The following is a 20,565-nucleotide window of genomic DNA, read 5'->3' as shown; positions in this document are numbered from 1 at the left end:
TTGTCAATTTATGAAACAATGGTTTGGCTTTAATATACACTTACACTACCGATCAAAAGTTACAGAACACTTATGTACAATATGTAGTGCAAAGTCGAACTAATCGTAGGTGTCCTACTGTATAAGTTTCCTTCACTAAATTTCAAAGGGAAACACTGTACTTCAATTTCTGATAGTCATATTTGTTATTAGGTATATTATGACTGCTGCTTGCATGTGTTTAAAATAATCATCCAAAAGGAAAATCAATAATGATGCCATACAATATATTTTGCCATATAAATTCCCTAATTGTTAGGATTTAGAATTTTTACTTGCAATTAAATGTTTTTAGATTTGAATATTTCTTCCACCACTAGACTAGTTCTTATAAATCTATGGCTAGAGTAAGGTCTGGATCCCTCCATTAGGAACTGATTGCCCCCAGCAGACAACTTGCTGGTCCAATAACTACCGATTATCTGATAATGGGCGGGGTTTCTACCACGACGCGGACGGACGTGATAACCAAGGCTGCTGCTAATGAATGAGCATTTGACTAAAGGTACCTGATATCTTCAAATTTCTCCCACAAAAACAGTAACATTCATTCACACACATTGTGGAATCATAACCACGGACATCTCCTCTCTACTCTAGTCTGTTGACATTTTCGTGTCGCTAAACAGATGCTGCATGATTTTTCTGCGTCAGTTGGTAACGCCTCTTGGAAATCGAAAAAAATGAACTGAGACGTCCCAGACTAATACTCAATTACGTATGAGTCTGGTTACGGCAGGCTAAGCAAACCCCGGATGGTGGATAAAAATGGACGTAGTCATCGGGACAGGAAAATTAAGCCAATGTCAAAACATTTTCCTGATGAGTTTATGGTTCAATCGCTAGTTTCAAGTCTTCTCCAATACAGCACAATGTTAGTTTTGTAAATTCTGGTCTTATTTAGAGTAGAATGGTTGATAAAGTACCATATGCATTAGGGCATGGTTAAAGCGTGATTGACAGCTTGTATCATCCAATCGGTACATGGTTACAGGTGTAGGCAGTGGACAAGCTTTCAGTCAGACCAACTCCCAAAATGTGAAACTCAAGGCTTCAAAACGGCAGCTCACAAACCAACGGGTGACCTCACCATGGGTTGCCACTAGGCAACAACAAACGATGCAAAAAATGTGGATCATCATGTCTTGAATGTCAGTTGGCAACATGTGTTGGCTATAAAGCGAATCTAATCATTAGAGTAACATGACACAGAGAAGGCCAAAGAGGCAAGAGGGGCAACTGTGAAGAGCACCGGACAAATGACAGGATTTTCATTATGCTAAAGGTTGAATTAAGTCCAAAAATAAATATTTGCAATATTTAAAGGGCATAAGTAGTCAACACAAATTATAACTTAATTTGAAAAAAAAATTGATGGATTTCTTTATGTTGCCAATTGAAGTCATTTCTTTAAATTCGTAACACATTTTTCAGTGTAACAGGTCAAGATTTTATGAGCCGAGCAGACTATATTTTTATATTATTATTTGATCATCATTGTCATGTCATCGAAGCAGTTTGCACGAACAGCACAATGACTGCTGCCGTTTGTTTGCACGAGGCAAACATGTGGAACGCGATGCGCGCCGCGTATCGGGCCAATTACAATCAGGCGAGTGACGTCAGCGCTGTTCCTTGCGAGCGGATAATGCAGCCGGGGTGAATAAGCAGCCGCGTGTGCGCGTGTGTGTGTGCGCGCGCACATCGGCCTGAACAGGAGGCTAAAACCGGGCCCGTCCTGCGACGACCAGCGCAGAGCAAGGTGGCCGTTTCTTCACGCTATCGACGCTGCGAGGTATGTGAGCCGCCCGCTGCGGTCTCCGTCATGATGAGATGTTCTTGCGACATCGGTCCGACGTGTGACGGGCGATGGGAGTGAACCGCTGGCCGGTTTCCGCACCGTGCAGTGCGTCGGGCGTCGTTTTTCATCCGTGGAGTCGTACTCTCATGCGACCGGTTCAGTCGCAATCAATGTATAATTGTCGCAGTGTCCTTATTCTGCTTTTTGCGAAGCGCGTTCGTCGCCTCGCGCCACCACCCACGGCACGAGCCGTGACGCGCGAAGCTGTGTGTAAAAATGCAGTGATTCATTATTAATGTCGTGCTTTTGTTGACGCACAGCAGCTAGTGCACTTCTGGAGATCAGGTATTTTGTCCTTAGTACGTTTATTTTATTTCTATTTATTCCTTTTTGTGTATTATTCCTTTTTCATTTCAGTATGAACAGATCAAAGTGTTTGTATACAATGAACGACCAAACATCAGTTAGTCCAAAAGTAAAACCAAAAGGAATAGTGACAGTGCTCATGTACTATAACTGTTTTTCAGTCCAGTCCAATTAATCTGTGTGTACAGATAAAGTCAGGTAAAAATGCTCCACTACCCTACAAGTCATCTTATTTGAGCAGTAGAACATAACTATAATCTGCAAAATGTACTTACTGTGTTACAGTCAATTTTTGCATATTAAATCTTAATGTAAACCAGGTAACTGCAGTTTATCAGATAAGTGTAGTTGCGCGTAAAGTATTTGCCTCTAAAATGTAGTAAAGATTGAGTACAGTAAAAGTACATACAAATTGTACTTGGGCACAGTATTTGTACTCTGTACATTACCACTGCCTTAGTCACACCTTGTTGTGACTCATGCTTAAAGGGCCCATATTATGCCCCCTTTTACACAAGTTACATTGGTTTTCAGGTGTGTGAACTACATGTCTTTGCCAGTCCATGTCAAAACACCTCAAGGATCAAGCCACACAGCACCCTCCTCTTTCTGTATGAACAGCCCTGTGAGACTACGGTCGATTCCAGTACTTTCCTGCTCACTCCTCGCCCCCCTCTCTTCGTGTTCCGCAAAGCTCCTCCTCGCTCCTCCTCGCTCCGCCCCGGGTCTGCTGCCACAACAACAGTCGCACGTAACAAAGCACAAACACGACGTAGAGACCTGGGAGGCCCACAACACGTTCTCACCGGGAGCCGCGACCGACCGCCGGCAGCCGCGACCGACCGCCGGGAGCCGCGACCGACTGCCGGGAGCCGCGACCGACCGCCGGGAGCCGCGACCGACCGCCGGCAGCCGCGACCGACCGCCGGGAGCCGCCGCAAGCCGGGAGCCGCGACCGACCGCCGGGAGCCGCGACCTCCGCCGCAAGCCGGCAGCCGCGACCGACCGCCGGCAGCCGCGGCCGACCGCCGGCAGCCGCGACCGACCGCCGGGAGCCGCGACCGAACGCCGGCAGCCGCGACCGACCGCCGCAAGCCGGGAGCCCCGACCGACTGCCGGCAGCCTCAAGCCGGGAGCCGCGACTGACCGCCGGGAGCCGCGACCGCTGGGAGCCGCGACCGAACGCCGGCAGCCGCAAGCCGGGAGCTGCGATCTGTTTTTCCGCACTTCAAGGGGGGAGGTGCTGCTCAGGTTGGGGGCGTGGTCGCCCCAGTAGCAGGAGTCAACTTACGTCACTTGACGCCCGGGCTGTGAATGGCTCGTTTTCAGACCGTCTGCACGATCAACCCAAACCACGAATCAACAACTCATTGTTTTCTTTTCTCATTCTTCGTGGGACACCCCAGATAACCAAATATACGTGGAGGCAGGCTGAAAAGGTGCCTGGAGCATAATATGACCCCTTTAAGGCTTTTATAAACCTAGCTGGGTCAAGAGGATTTTTCTTTGTCTTTTACTGAAACTGTTGTTGTGCAGGAACCATGCACTTGGTGTTACTGTTATACAAAACGGTTATTGAAATGAATGACTCCATGCAAGTTTTGTATGGAATCATAAGTAATAAGTAATATTGATTATATTATTATCATAAACTTTAGCAATGGTACATGTAAAACCATATAATAATAAATAAACATAAGAGTACAAGGTCACAAATATGAATTGAAAATTATTTGAAAATAATCTGTCAAATTTAGGAAAAATAAGTAAAATGTCGCCACGCAGGGATTCCAGGATCAGTGAATAGTTTGTTTTTTAATTCTGCGGCTGAAATCTTAGTTTTGATCAGAACATTAATTTCATTAAGTACCTATACTATCATACCACAATGTAATGTACAATAGAGTATTAGGGCCACTTAAAGGGGGGGGGTCTTAGATTTCAAGAATAAAGTCATAATATTACAAGAATGAAGTCAATCTAAGAAGGAAAAAGTCATAACACCACAAAAATAAAATTGTAATAATAGTAAAAGTCATAATATTACATGAAAAAAGTAAGTAAGTAATTTTACATGAATGTCATAGAGTTGTAATTTTAGGCTACGTGTAATTTTAGAGAAGGAACATCAGAAGAACAGCCTGTTGCCTCCCTTAAAATGGAAGATTTAATGTTTCACAAATATCAAGAGTAATTAGTAGGTATCACGACTCTGCAAGAAATTGCCTTTTCTGAAAAAATAACCACATGGACTTTGAGGGTATTACCTCTTTTATGGAGGAGGAAATGACTCATAATTGTTTTTTCTTTTGGAAAAAATATTAAAATATCAATTTTTCTTCAAATTCTGCTGATTTTTGTTATCTTCAAAATGTGGGAGAATGTAAAATAGGAAAAAGTATCCCACAATCCCTACTACATTCTATATTTCAGGCTACATCTGTTATCCAGTAAGAATCTAAGTTGCTTTGCTTTCTTCACAGATAATCGTGAAAAATGGAGGGAGGACATTTGTGAGTATACCTTGCTCGTGTTAACGCTTGGTTTCACAATAATGAATAGGTTCTTCCCAGAATTCATACAGTTTAATATAGAGAGAGCAGTGGATAAATGTTGGTCTAACCCTACGTGTCATTGCAGCGGCTACCCCCGGGATTATCTTGACCGCTTCATCCAAAGCCAAGACTCGTCTGTGGTAAGCAAATTCCAGCAGAAGTACTGGAAAACCAAACAGACGCTCATCAAGGTAACGGGGAAGAAAGAGGACGAGCATGTGGTGGCATCAGACGCGGATCTCGATTCCAAGCTGGAGGTGAGGAGGAAATGTCAACCTGATTGTTGGGGATTTGCGCGTTACAGCGTGCTCACTGACTGCCATGTTTGCTTCCAATTGCCCTTAGTCACATCACAGAATCATTAAGAAACAAAGGAAGATACTCTCCCCTCAGGTAGATTCTCAGATTGACTAAAATGGCTTTTCGATTCACACGATGAAAGTATTTGCTAGAGGCCCAAAACTTACATCTGACTGCCTCTCCAACCTCCATCATCTATGTCTCTATTTGAGGAGTCAGGTGATTTTAATGGCTGAAATGGATACTTCATAAAAGCTTGAACATCCAACCTTAATTTAGATAAGGCTGTGTTAAACCACTCAAAACTTGACGTCTACATATTGGATGAGAAATCATTTTTTAAAGCTTTGAAATCAGCAAAGTATCATAGACAGTGTATTCAGCCAGTTTACTACACACAGGTCTTTCAGAAAGACCAAAAAAATTCTTTGGCTTTGTGTTTATGTTGACTTTTTTGTGCTCTGCAGGTCTTCCACTCCATCCAGAGAACATGCATGGAACTGCTGAAGGTCATTGAGCAGTACCAGAGGCGGATCTGTTGTACGTTCAAATGAACAGTATTTGATGGAAATAGGAACTATAAATCAGTAATGAAAGTATGAAATGTTAACAGATTGGGTTTACATGTTTGTCACTGTTTATCCAGATTTTTCATGTTGGTAGCAGGCTAATCACAATAGCACAGACTTAAGTCTCTCAAGGTACACGTCCTCATGGGGGTTCCTGAGTTCTACCAAGGCCAGATAGGGCAAATAATCCCATCATTATGTTCTAGGTGTCTTCTCTGTTGAACTTGCCCAAATAACTTCCACTAGGAGGTGCCCAGGAGGCACTCTGACCCACTTGTGGCCTTTTTTAATATAAAGTAGGAGTGGTTCAGAACTCCTTATGGATGTTTGAGCTTGTCACATTGTCCTTTAGGTTGAGCCAAAACACCATTGTTTCATTGGTTTCACCTCAGGTCTATCTGGCAGCTTCCTTAAGTGTTCTGCTACCAGCTACACATCAGCGTTGCAGTCGTAACAATGCGATTCTAAATAGGATGGGAACTGCTACTGTACAAAAGATAGTCACAAACAACAGTCAGTTTTTCTATCTGTGAGACTTTTATTTTCAAGAAAGTTCCTACACAGAGGGTCCCTTCTGAGGGATTGTATCCCCACACCCATTTAGGCAACTCCAGCAAAGGAGAGACTCCAGTAGAGGTGTAAATCAGAAATAACTTCACTGATTCGAATCTACAAACCTCTTCTAATTCTTTCAAATTTGTGCCGATTAGAAATGTGACCCAGAATGCACAAAACATCGATCCTTGAGGCGGGCGACCTACAACAGCAGAAGACCATGTCGGGTCTATTTTTTCTGCAGAGGCGAGCAGATGCTAGCGTCAGAATTTGGCTTCATCAGCATGAATCCAAGGACCCATCCTTACTTACCTGGACAGTCCTGGCTGCTGGTGGTGTAATGGTGCTGAGAATATTTTCCTGGCACACTTTGGGTTAGGGGGTCCTTAACACCAGTCAATCATCCTTAGAATGGTTCAGACTATCTGAGTATTGTTGTCGACCATGTGCGTTCCTTTATGGCCACAATTTCACCCAGTCAACAGATCTGAATCCATTTAGAACATCTTTTGCACGTGATAGAAGAGGAAATTGGCAGCATGAATGTGCAGCTGACAAATCTGCAGACTAAATTATCGGCTCATGATTGTTTTTCTACTGATGAGCTTCTGATTCGGTCAGTGACCAATGATTCAGTATGGTCACTTCACTTTCATTGACAAAGAACAGTTCATAAATGTACTGAACTCATTGTATCCGTTCGAAACTGCACATCACATTTTTCAAGGTTGTATTGATTGAATCTTAGGTTTATATTCTCCATCTCTTCTGTGCAGTTCTCTCCCAGGAAGAGAACGAGCTGGGTCGATTCCTGCGCTCCCAGGGCTCGCAAGATAAAACCAGGGCTGGGAAGATCATGCAGGCCACAGGGAAAGCGCTTTGCTTCTCCTCCCAGCAGAGGTAGGCAACATCCCAAAAAATCCTCACTGCACATATGACAAACTGGATGCTAACACCAGACAATTCACATGAAAGTTACAGCTGCACAAGAAAATATGCAAGCGTCATTCAGTTTTACTACCTCAAATCCCCAAATCAGGGAATACTGTCCAAATGTAATCCCAGGGTTGCGTGTGGACACTTCCAGGAAATTTTTAACCCAATATAAGGAAATAATCACGGTTACAGACTAGTTTCCTAAACAGCAGATGTAGGCTGAATAATCTGTTCAATTTCTGAATCTGTATCAGTTGACGAGACAAATGGCACAAAACAACCACATGTTATTGCTAATAACGCCTGAGAAAAGTGGTCCAGTATAATAAAATAATATTGCAAAGGCAAACGGACATGGTACACAGACGTGATGAAGAAGATAATTGGTGGCCTGAATGTCATGCTAGTGATTATGTTGAGACCTTCACTACCTACCCTTGGTGTTTACTTGGTTTCTTCACTGAATCAATTGAACTGTTGGCCTTTACTTCCACTATTTGCTTTTGCAAGTTTTTGTTTTTAAACATGTATTCATTGAGTTTTTGTACATTTGACAGACAAAAACAAGGCACATAACATAAAAACAGAAAGGAGACCAAAGATCAAATGTAGCAGCTGTAGTATCCACAGTCATGAATCTGTACATCCATAGGTGTATGCTTACATGAAAAACATACAGCAGTTGTTTATCTCAACATCGTATAGTACAGATGACACATTACAGGCATTAGGAGTATGTTATCTTATTTAGACAAAAAAAACCAAACATTGCACAGTCCAGCTAGTTATCACCAACCATCCACATCCATATTGTTATTCTCAAGGAAACTGAGGAAAACGCTCAAAATTTTCCAAAACTTGTCAAGCCTATTTTTTGTTGTGTAACTTATCTTTTCTAAAGCTAAGTTAAAAGTCATTCCCCTCAACCATTGCGCTGTGCCACAAGGTGTGTTGCAGGAGGTTGCATGAGCAAGCAATATATCGTTTGGCTTCTAAAAAACAAATATTCAGTAGAGATCTATCTTTGTTAGAGGTTATAGAGCCGTAATTTAGCATAATTTAGGGCTAAGGGGCACCTCCTCGCCAGTGATCTGGCTTGCCAGGTCCAACACCTTCCTCCAGAATTAGAGTATCTGTGGACATTCCCACATACAATGAAATAAAGTTCCTTTTTGGTCTGTACATTTGACGCAGGTATCTGGTACGTTAGAATTAAAGCGATGCAATTTAGCTGGGGTTATGTGTAATCTGCTTATCCATTTATATTGCAATAGTTTGGAGTTAGTATTTATGGATTGGGTTTGAGCTAGAGAACATGCTTTTGACCATTCCTCCTCTGTAATATTCTCCTGCAAGTCTGTTCTCCACGCTTGTAGTAAGTTTTGTGATGACTCTTTAGACTTACTTACAAACAAGTTGTATAGTAATGAAACCAGTCCCCTAGAATGTAAGAACTTCAATGAGTAATCTTCCAGAGTGGATTGGGGAGGAAGTTTCAAACTATTACTCTGTTTGGACAGGATGAAACTTCTAAGTTGCAGATATTTAAAAAAATGTTTTGAGAGAATCCCATATCTCAATTTAAGTTCTTCAAATGACATAAGAATTAAGTTTTCATTATAGAGGTCAGCTACCTTAGCTACACCTTGAGATGCCAACATTTTAAAGCCTGCGTCTGCTCTACCAGGTTGGAAGTCATCATTACCAAAAATTGGGGAGAGTTGAGATAATTTAGGAGTTTCTCCCAGGTATGCTAGACAGTTATGCCAAACCATTAAAGTATTTTTGAGGAAAGGGTTTGCAGTCTTTTTAATGAGTATACAGTATATAAAGATTTAAAGGGATGTTAATTAAATATGATTCTACTTAAACCCAAGCTGGAGGGTGGTTCCTCTCAAAATAAAACATCCCTGCTCTGATTTGAGCTGCCCAGTAGTACCACTCAAGATTTGGTAGTTGTAATCCCCCTCTATCATATGGTAGATACAACAGGGAGAGTGTGAGCCTGGGGCACTTGTTGTTCCATATAAAATTTGAAAAAAGCTTTTTAAGTGTATGAAAGAGTAAAAGTGGGGGGGCAAGTGGGATGGATTGGAAAAGATACCAAAATTTAGGTAAGATTTACATTTTTAAGATATTTATTCACCCAATCATAGAAATTGGTAAATTTGTCCACCAATTCATAAGCTGCGTAACCTTATCAAAAATGTATTGAAGTTATTTGTTATTACTTTATCAGTAGTAGGGGGGATCTTGACCCCTAAGTAGGTGAAACCATTGAGTGAGACCATAAAAGGAGTATGAATTGGAGGATTTAGTCTCTCCTTTTCATCCATAAATAATATTTCAGATGTAAAGCAGGTAAAGTCTGTTGTAAATTGGAGCAGAACAAAATTACATCGTCAGCATACAGGGCTATACGGTGTTCCCAATCTCCTATCCTTATGCCCTTATAGTTGGTATTATTACGAATTGGCATGGCAAGTGGCTCAAATGCCAGTGTAAACATCAGTGGAGACAGGGAACAGCCCTGTCTTGTTCCCATGTACAATTTAAAGGGTGCTGAAGACAGTCCATTTGTTATGACTATAGCTTGGGGATCAGCAAAGAGAAGTCTAATCCAGCAGAGAAATTTCCCCTTAACACCAAATCTTTGAAGAACCTCAAATAGGTAGTGCCACTCCACCTTGTCAAAGGCCTTTTCGGCATCCAATGACAGGATAGCAGAATCTGTACATCCAGATTTTTCAAAGACAATATTAAGCACTCTTTGTATATTGTGAAAGCCTTGTCGTCCCTGAACAAAACCGTTTTGGTCAGAGTGAACCTTTTTTGGGTAAAAGTGTTTCTACCCGTCTAGCTAATACCTTACAAAGAATTTTGAGATCATTATTAAGAAGTGAGATTGGTCTGTAGGATCCACATAAGGTGCACATTTTCCCAGGTTTTAACAACAGTGTGATCACAGCCATATTTAGAGAGGGGGGAAGGGACCCAGTGTCTAGTGCTTCATTATACATCTCAAGCAGAGGAGGTATTAATGTGTCCTGAAAAGTTTAGAAAATTTCAATGGGAATCCCATCAGGCCCAGCGGTCTTCCCCCCTTCATACAACCTATGGCCACAGACAATTCCTCACTGGTAATATCAACTTCTAGGGCGGCCATGGAGTCTTCTTCAAGGGGCCTGATGTCTAATAAATCCAGAAATTCCTTTTGTCTTTCTAGGGTTGAATAGTCTGTACTGTATAAATTTGTATAAAAATCCAAAAAAGCTTTATTAATTACCCTTGGGTCAATAGTTTCCAAACCATCTTCTGTCTGAATTGTGTTTATTGCTCTTTCAGTTACCAACTGCTTAATACGCCATGTTAGGAGCTTACTAGCCTTTTCCCCTTGCTCATAATAAGACTGTTTCCGTTTCAGCAGGCTTTTAGTTGCTTTATTTACAGATAAAACATTATATTTAGCTCTAAGTTCATTAAGTGCTTGACATTTGAGAAGGATTTGTAAATTATTCTGTTTCGGTTTCTTTCATCTTTTTTTCCAACTGTTCCATCTCCAACCTCCAGGATTTGTGTTTAGAGCTTGTGAAACTTATCATCTGGCCTCTCAAGAAGGCTTTGAATGCTTCCCACCGTATAGCAGCTGATGTTTGAGTTGTGTTATGCTCAAAGTCATTGATTTGTATCCCAACAAACTCCATAAATTCCGGGTCCTTAAGCCAAAAATACTGAAGGCACCATCTTGGGGAATGATTCAAAGATTCAAGCTAAATGAAAACTGTTGCATGGTCTGAAATTATGATGCTGTCATACCCTCTTTTTGAAATCATGGATACCAAAGAAGCAGAAACCAAAAAGTAGTCAATTCTGGAGAATGTCTGACAGGTGGCAGAATAACAAGAGAAAGTTAACTTATCAGGGTGGTACTTTCTCCATACATCAACTAAATTAAGTTATTTAATAGATTGCAAAAAATAATTTCTTGTTTGAGTGTGGGAAGAACCTAACCCCGTGGATCTATCTATGTCGGGATGGAGAGTGCAATTAAAATCTCCACCTATGAGGAAATTGCCAGACAAATCAGCCAGGGACAAAAACAGATTTTGGAAAAAGGAGGGATTGTCACCATTGGGTCCATACAAATTAACAAGATTTAGCCTAACTCAAAGAATTTCACACTGAATAATAAGGTATCTCCCAAACCGATCTTAGTCAACATTAATGAGATGAAATGGCAGAGAATTATCTATTAGAGTATCCCCCCACGTGAGTGAGAACTGAATGAGGCCGAAAAAACACAACCTGGCCATTTCCTCCTCACTTTCACTACATCTTCAGGCGTTAAGTGCATCTCTTGGAGACTATCCTAGCTTTAAGTTGTCTAATTCTATTCATAACCTGCTTTAGCTTGACAAGTTTGTTTAAACCTCTTACATTCCAAGAAATGAACTGAAGTTCAGACATGATATGATAATGTGTAGCCTATATGTGGGCTCAGAGTGTTAAACAGAAATAAAACCTAACAAAGAAAAATAAAAAGAGGGGCCTTAAAACAATATGAAGATAACAGAGTTGTACAACCGCCGCTTTAATCTCTACCAGACTGATACTTATAATTTAAAAAAAAAATACAATTATGTTGTTTTGTTATTATTAGTGATGATATTAATATTAATAATAATAATAATAATAACAATACTAATGACGGGTTTGGGTCCTGCAGCTCTGGGGTCAGAGATACACTAGGAGAGATATAAAACACAAACAGGGTTAGTGACATGTACTGTAAACATATCGGGGGATAAGGGGGTTGTATAACAGTTGCTTTAATTTCTACCAGACTGATACTTATAATTAGTGAAAACTGACACTTATAAATACAATTATGTTATTAATAATAGTAATAATAATAATAATAATGATCCTGCAGCTCTGGGGTCAGATCTACTAGGAGAGAGAGAAAACAGAGATAGTGACATGTAATGTAGATACATGGGGGCAGAGAGTCAGAGAGAGAGAGAGATCGAAAAAAGTGGGAGAAGGAGAGAGAGAGAGAGAGAGAGGGAGAAGGAGAGAACGGGAGAGGGAGAGAGATGCTCATGATATAAGTTGCCCCAGCAGTCTTGGCCTATAGCAGCATAATAAAGAAATGGTTTATCAAACACCTGAGCAGCTCTAACTATAAGCTTTATCAAAGAGGAAGGTTTTAAGTTTAACTTTAAATGTAGAGAGGGTGTCTGCCTCCCTGACACAAACTGGGAGCTGGTTCCAGAGGAGAGGAGCCTGGCGGCTGAAGGCTCTACGAAATACACACACCCCTCCCCTAGTTCACACTTCCAATCGGCCCCTAAACAGAGCCTAACTATGGAGCTACGCTGGTCCACCCACGTCCACATGATGAGGAACAGCATGCCTAGCGATCATGACAGAGCTCCCTACAAAACCTTAAAAGTGAACGTATTGGGCTATAGCCTATTGCAGTTAGAGGTAGTCTACTGTGCAGTGTCAATTGAAACAGTCTTTAAACAGCCCTGAAATAGATCACCTGTAGTGCGACCGCATTAGACACATCACTAATCATCGATCACTGCTGCCTCCCTTGCCTCCGCGACCCGAGTGTCAGCCTTCAGCTCACGCACAAACGCCTCCGCTTCTGCTGCCGCATCGAAACGTGTGCCGTTTTCCTTTGATCGTTACCACAAGTGTAGCAGGATGCCAAGGTGTGCTCTTTCGATTAGCACTGGCCCAGGAAAGTTGTGTTCACCAAGCACGTCAGGGATCCACTTTTCCAGAAAAGCGCACACATCACCTCCTTCTGTTGACTCGGGCAAGCCCACCATGCGCAGATTCGAGCGTCAGGCCTCGGTCTTTTAGCACTAGCTCTTCCGTAGCCGCTTTCATGGAAGCGGCCTTGTGTTTTTCAGAGAGGCCATATCGTCTTCATTGGGGCTAATTCTGTCTTCCGCTTCGGTCAATCGACCGGGCAGTGCCTTCTGTTCAGCCTGCCCTCCCTGAATAGCGCTAAAAAGCCCATCGAACCGTGACACAAATTCCCCCTTCACTGTGTGAATGGCATCAAGAATTTGGCCAGAGCTAGTAGTTGCATGGTCGTTGTTAGCACTGGAGCTTGCTAGCTCGGTTGAGCTGGGGCTACCGGGTGGTTTAGTAGTGGTTTTTGAGGGTTTGGCTGGCGGTCTCGTAGGCATTTCCTTTACCTTGAGTTTAGAGACAAATGGTAACTGTTCACTAATTCCTTTAGGCTACCCGTTTGCTATTTTATGAAGTTTACACGGGAGCCTTCTGTCACACGTCTGCCTAGCAGTGCGCCATAACCGGAAGTCACCAAGTCACTTTTTTAGGGCTGAAAGACACCTGTCCTTTTTAACTTCAATTATTCAGCTGTGTTCTGAACTATCAAGACCAAAAAGAGGCTGTTGTGTCAGAATAATCAATGTTGAAAACGTACGTCCTGCAGATTGGCTCTGAGGAACCCACTGTGCCGTTTGTACCAGGAGGTGGAAACCTTTCGCTATCGAGCCATCTCCGACACGTGGCTGACGGTAAATCGCATGGAGCAGTCGAGGACCGAATACCGCGGGGCGCTGCTCTGGATGAAGGACGTGTCTCAGGAGCTGGATCCCGACACATATAAACAGATGGAGAAATTCCGCAAGGTTTGTCGTTCGCACAGACATGTTGACATGTGATAACCATGATTGTTCCCATGGAACTGAGCCATAGTTAATGCTATTAGCAACAGTCGTCCTTGCTTTTCCTGCTTCATCAAGTCAAAAATATCAACAGTGAAAAAAGCTACCCAGCATCCACAAGGGTGTTGAACCTGGAGCAACTGAACTGGGTTTTAGTTTCTTGAAGACGTTTCACCTCTCATCCAAGAAGCTCCTTTCGTTCTAACTACATTTTGGTGAATCCCAGGTATTTTAACCTCTGAAGAGTGTGGCCAGTGCCTGTTGGGGCTCGAGACTGTTTCATCGACAGTCGTTGAAACTGTTTTAATGAGGGCCGCTAGTAGAACTGAAGAAGCCTCTTGGGAGAGAGGTGAAACGTCTAGTTCAGCTGCTCCTGATTCAACACCCTTGTGGATAAATATGACCTGGATGAATGAGAACCACAGAAATACATTTACAGTAATTACAAATCACAATATACAGCGAGTCTGAGACTCTAAAAAGCCTGAGACTAATCTCCAATTCCCTTGAATGGGAAAGTCAAATATCAAAAGAGTTTGCATTTTTTATTTAGTTGTGCATTTTTTTGTATGCTGGTCAACTGATAAACGGACTAATTGATTCTCCCATAATTTCTGGAATGTTCCGGTTTCAGATCAATCTATAGGTCTATCTCATTTGCTGCAATACCTACTACGCATGAAGCAGTAAAAAGTAATTTGCCAAAAATGTCACTAGAGGGTGCAACACACCGTTACAATGTGGTTACTTCAGTGTTTTGTGTATGATATGTAACCCAGGGTGCTGCTGATCCTCAGTTGGAACATTTTCCTATCGTTTATGTATCTCAGGTTCAGGCGCAGGTGCGCACAACCAAAACAAGCTTTGACAAACTGAAGAATGACGTCTGCCAGAAGGTCGACCTGCTGGGAGCCAGCCGCTGCAATCTCCTCTCTCATGTTTTAACCACATACCAGGTACACAGTAGATCCCAGTTGTTTGCATACACTCCATTGGCCTTGAATAGGGTGTTTTCAGTGGCTCCACCAGATTCTGTTCAGCCAGGAAGGAAGACAAAGGGAACAAAGCAAAACAAGACACTGCATGGAGGTTTAACTATCATACCAGACAAGACAACACTGAACATTCACTCCTTTTTAAACTGTTTTCACCCTGATCAGCTGAGCCTGTGCCCTTGGCTTGTCCTACTGTTTCAGACCACACTTTTGCACTTCTGGGAGAAGACATCCCACACTATGGCAGCCATTCACGAGAGCTTCAAGGGCTGTCACCACTACGAGTTCTCCACGCTTAAGGTCGGAGAGCACTATGACCTGGACAGATGAGATCTGAGCTCTGACACTGTAAAAGCAGATTTTAATCTGAAGAGGAGGCCAATAATTATACTAATGACTTGTTTATTCCTGCAGACCTTACAAGACCCCAAGGACAAGCTGGTTAAAAAGAAAGCTAAGAAGAAAAGTAAAGTAGAGACAGAGGCCAGAAAAAAAGCCGACACCACAGATGACCAGTGAGTTTTTAAAATCTGCTTGTCTCATCTTGATCTTCACTCATGCAGGTAGACCAAACACATGCCAACAATGAAGACTGGAAGTATGTTTGGAAACACTGAACCTGTCTTTTTCTACACACCTGTTGCCTTATGTATACACAAAATGTTATGAAATAAAACATTATTTTTGCTCTGTTCTTATATTTATAGACTCATCTCACTAGTAAATGAAAACACCAGTGATAAGACCAGAGAAGGTAAATGACAATATTTAATATTTGTGACTACAACATCTTTCTACAGTATTATTTACTATGACACACATTTGTGTTTTTGGTGTTAATCTGAAGCCAATTAAACACACAAAATTGTTGACGACTAGTCTAGAGCCCAACATGACGTGTTCAAGATTCTCATTTTGTCTGATAATAATCAGTTTACTGTAGAAAGAAGCTGACGAAAACAAGTGAATACTAGTGGAATTTGGCATTTTTGCTTTAAAAAATATCTAGCAATGCAGAATAACTAAGAAACCATTAAATGGCAATGTTTGAGCAGTTTCTTATGAAGACACAAAAATATGTTTTTTGAAATGAAAGGGAAATTATGGCCGGCTGTGGCTCAGGAGGTAGAGTCTTTTGTCCACCAACCCAAAGAAGGCGGATTTGATCCCAGCCCGCCAGTCCGCATTCCTATGTCTCCTTGGGCAAGACACTTAACCCTAAATGGCCTCTGCCGACTCTTTCAGCAGTGTATGAATGATAAAAAAAAAAATAAAGCGTGGTGAATGGCAGCGTTCTCTAAAACGCCTTGAGTGGTCTATATGCCCTAAAAAAGTGCTATATAAATACAGTCTATTCATGAGTCGCATTACTGTATTGGTATTATTATATAATCATGCATTATTGCTGAAGTCCTCTGATTGCTCTCACTGGTCATTTTCATAGGAAATGAAGATCTTCTCTCATCCTATCCAGGGTTGGAGGGAGAGGAGGACAGCATGGCCTTACTCAACGAGATCCTGGGCGGTTTGTCTGTGGACGAGGGGGACTTCTCTCGAGAGTGGACGGAAGTGTTCGGAGACACCGTGGAGGGGACGAGCGCAGTTTCCGGGGGACCAGCGGAGGCCCAGCAAAAGGAAAACTCCTTTTTTCTGCCGTCTCAGCTGCTGGACCAAAGCCTGAACAATCTGCACTCGCCCCTCACAGGTCAGGACATTTAAAATTTTGTGTGTGTGTTTGTGCTTCTGTGAAACAGACAAGAGTGAACCAGAGAAGGAGTAAAATTGTCTAAAAGCTTTGTTAATATATTAAGTATCAAAAAAAGTTAGGGTTAACTACTGTCCCAGCTCAAACCACTGTGCAAACCATTAAAATTAGCTGCTGTCATTCTTAATTTATTAAGCACCACTGTGAAATAAATATGCCTGATACTCAAATAAATTATTATTTTTACAGCTACAGTAAAATGGGCGGCTACAGTAAAATGGGCGGCTTTTCTTCCATTGTAGCAAATCGTTTCCACACAGAGAGAAAAGTGGCTTTATAATGATTTATCAAACCCACATCTGTCAAAGTAATAGAAGGAGGCATTTATAGATTTGCCGACTCATTGGTAATTGCCAACAACTTTCCATTGGTCCGAGCCTGGGCACCGGCTGCTAGCAACTCGTCTGTTTTTGTTTATTGAATATGAGTAGCCCTACTATTATAAATTTCTCACAAAGTCCAAACAAAGCAAATCTGAACAGGTCCAGGATAAGCATATGGTCTGTGGGTTCAGAGGCAGGAGAGACGGAGATGAGATTTGAAAAGGAGGCGGAGACACCAGCTGGTCAGTGAAGTACACTTAGGCCCGATCGGTCTCCCTTCTTTTAAAAACCTGTCACGAGGGGACCAAGGGGGCCACAACGTAGAAACACCAACAGTATGTAATGCTATAAAACTGTCAACAGAATTCAGTCAAAACCATGTGGATGCACAAAACTTGGTCAGAGTATAAAACAATTTTAAAGTGAAGGAGCACAAAGTTAATTCAAGCTTTGCTGCAGGGAGGTGCAGACAAAAAGTTTTGATGGCATGCAACTACGTTGCCGTGCTCTCAAGACCACCATATTGTGAAAGAAAAACAAAAGAGAGTGCTGCAGAATTTCATCACATCATGAAACAAGTCAGACTGACTGGGAAACATCATTGTTTTAGGAGCTCACTGTTTTAGGATAAACGAGCAGGAGCTTGATCTTGAGGATCTCAAGGTCTCTGGGACTGTGGACTGTGATTTGCCCATAGCCGGCAAAACATGGAAAGAACCTGGTCCACAGAGTCCAATAACCTACGAGCCGATTATACAGCCTGAAAACAAAAAGACCAAGAATGTGAAACAAAGTTATGACAAATCTATAGGGAAGAAAAAACCCAAATTCACATGACATGTGCCACACACATCACTGCAGTTAAACTCCAAGCTAAACTTTAATAATTCACTCTATTTATAAAAATATTGATAACTCTCATTCATTCTTGAATTCTGCTTCTGCAAGAGAAGTTTCTGAAAATGTCAATAAGAGGGTTAAAATAAAGAAAACATTGGTGGAGGATGCCAGAGATGAAATAGCATAATAAACTAATACAAATTTTTTTTTAATCCAGAAGCTTCAAAGGGCTTTTTTGATCATGTCAGCCAGTTGACTCATTTATTTGAATTTTTACCAAGTACAATATCAACAGCACATTCCACTGTCTCCCTGGTGATATCTGATGTGATTCTTTATCATCAAGATACAAACTCTAAATAAACTTGCCTGAAACAAGACTTCAAAGTTGTTATTGCAAATTTTAGCTTGTATTTTAACCCCCCCCCCCCCCCCCCCAAACCACTAATAACGACTGATTTGATTTTAATTTATTGTCGCTTGTGTGAGACTATTACACAATATCTGCAAGAGAGAGGTTTATTAGCTGGATTGTGATTTGGCACTTTTAAGAGTCTCCTGTTGATTAATCCAAAATCTGTGTCTCGGTTCCAGATTGGGCTGGCGTCGCTCCACAGCCCATCGCCCAGGCAACAGAGCCCTCATCTGGTGCCAATCAGAACCCTCCTAAGCCAGCAGTCAAAGGTAGAACGGAGCCAAATGAGTAAAACATATGAGAGTAAAACCTGTGTTTATTATATTTCTAAGAACTTGTTGGTTGTTTCCACTCTGTCCATTCATGTTTATATGTTCACCATGGCTTTAGTAAATTTACTGCGGTTTGTTTTTGTCAACTCCTTTCGCAGAGAAAGCAAAGACATCCAAAGACCTCTCTGCGTGGTTCAACCTGTTCGCTGACTTGGACCCGCTCTCCAATCCCGATGCGGTCGGCAAAACTGACACAGAGCATGAACTTCACACCGCATAGTTCTTCCTTCGAGAGCTACAATAATCTCATTTTCAAACTACATTCGTGGGGGAAAGCAGCATGTTGCCAACTCTGTGACCAGAGAAATATTTGTTCTAGAATTGGCAAATTTATTTAGCTGCAACTATGGCAACAACAGAGGAATTCATTCAGTCATTTTTAAAGCATAAACGCCAATATTTATTGGCTGGATTTGTTGCCTTTTGTCATCATATGATGATAAACTGAAAATGTTTGTGTTTTGACCCGTTGGTCACATAAAACAAGCTTTCAGCATTTCATTTGTCTTGTAGACTAAACAGAGAAAATAATCAGCAGATTAATAAATAATGAAAAGAAAAATTATTTTAAAACCAAACTAGAACTTTCCTTTATTACAATAATATATAAATATCTCTTACTGTAACGATAACTTTTGTAAGACTTGTTTTTTGTTAGAAAGATACACTAATATGCTAGAATATGTTTCGAGCCATACCGATAAAATTGGCCTATGAACTTTTCACAGACATACCTCAGCGCTTATGTTTACCGATATGATATATTTTGTTGTACAGAATAAACAATGCAGAAAAAAAATTTCATTTATGTTTACATTTTGCGTAAAATACCATATGTTAATCTTCTTAATTCAAGTTCAATATATTTGGTTGTATTTGTTTGTTCTTTGTATTTATAGTTATTTATTTTTAAAGTTTATGGTTAAACTGAAACATCAAGCCTCAATTACATTTCTTTTGAATATCGACAGATATAAAAAAAATTATATATATATACACCGATGTATCGTATTGGATATCTTGTACAGCCTAATATAGATATCTGCCCCAAAAAATCCATATCGGTCGGACTCTAGTAATAACAAGTCAATAGGTTAATAAAAATCATAATAATACTTTTTATTATACCTCTAATTTTCTTATTAGAAGAAACTGATTTTTCTGTCATGGTGGCAGCAACACGCTGTTGTAGATGTCCCCACTTATCACTATCAGCTCTTGTGTCCTTTCCATTGCGGAAAAAATACGAACATTTAACAAGACAACCTAAACAAAGCTATTTACCTTGGTTAAGCACTTAATGTTTAGCACGGATACCTCAGTGTGAGTCTGGAACAATAAGCCTTCGACATTAGCTGCCTTGGAGATCTGGAGTTGCTACGAGAGATTGCAAAACAGACAAAAAGACTTTCACTATGAGAAACGCTTTTGAATTTGCTTGCTACATACTGTATGTGATCCCTTTTGAATATGTGCCATAGAATTTGTCATTATGTAAAATTGCATACATTTACCATTGCATGTTGCATGCCTTGTTTTACATTATCAGTATATATTTTATCTTTTGGACATGTATTAGTTAATTCAGTTATTGGCTTCTCATGGGCAACATATGAAGTTTTCTGTAGAGGCCGACCGCTATATATTGGCCGATTATATCAGCCGATTTGAACCTTTCAGACATATCTTTTTTCTTGTTTCTACTCTGTAGCACTTTGAGATTGCTTTTAGCAATGAAAAGTGCTCTATAAATGAAATGTATTCTTCTTATTATTATTATATTGTACAGAATAAATGATGCAGAAAAAAAATATCTGCATTTGTTATCATTTTACATTAAGTGAATTGTTTCTTTTCTCAATTCAAGTTCTACATATTTGGTAGTATTTGTGTTTTCTTTTTATTCCTAGTTATTTATGATAAAGTTTATGGTTAAACTAAAATATCAATAAAGGTCATAAAGGTTTGATAACATCATCATAGTAATCATTGGCATATTATATATACACATATATATATACATATACATACATATATATATATATATACACACATATATAC

At 40.8% G+C, this 20,565-nt stretch overlaps 1 protein-coding gene across 3 annotated transcripts; it reads left to right on the top strand.

Moving 5' to 3' along the window:
- Positions 1 to 1,713: 1,713 nt before the first annotated feature.
- Positions 1,714 to 20,294, top strand: ica1 (islet cell autoantigen 1). 3 transcript variants are annotated; one of them, XM_035609207.2, is made up of 13 exons: positions 1,714 to 1,834; positions 4,690 to 4,719; positions 4,847 to 5,018; positions 5,529 to 5,601; positions 6,962 to 7,085; positions 13,600 to 13,798; positions 14,665 to 14,790; positions 15,031 to 15,129; positions 15,244 to 15,344; positions 15,537 to 15,583; positions 16,304 to 16,534; positions 18,352 to 18,441; positions 18,603 to 20,294. In XM_035609207.2, the coding sequence occupies exons 2-13, from the start codon at positions 4,703 to 4,705 to the stop codon at positions 18,722 to 18,724; spliced, it is 1,401 nt and encodes a 466-aa protein (XP_035465100.2). In that variant the 5' UTR covers positions 1,714 to 1,834; positions 4,690 to 4,702; the 3' UTR covers positions 18,725 to 20,294. The 3 variants fall into 3 exon arrangements, with proteins under 3 accessions (XP_035465100.2, XP_035465099.2, XP_035465097.2); XM_035609206.2 differs by having other exon boundaries at positions 16,283 to 16,534; XM_035609204.2 differs by having other exon boundaries at positions 16,274 to 16,534.
- Positions 20,295 to 20,565: the final 271 nt, after the last annotated feature.

This window comes from Scophthalmus maximus, chromosome 20 (assembly GCF_022379125.1).
Source record: "Scophthalmus maximus strain ysfricsl-2021 chromosome 20, ASM2237912v1, whole genome shotgun sequence".
Classification (NCBI taxonomy): domain Eukaryota; kingdom Metazoa; phylum Chordata; class Actinopteri; order Pleuronectiformes; family Scophthalmidae; genus Scophthalmus; species Scophthalmus maximus.
The sequence above is the reverse complement of the archived record's forward strand: the minus strand, read 5'-3'. Positions and strand labels throughout refer to the sequence as shown.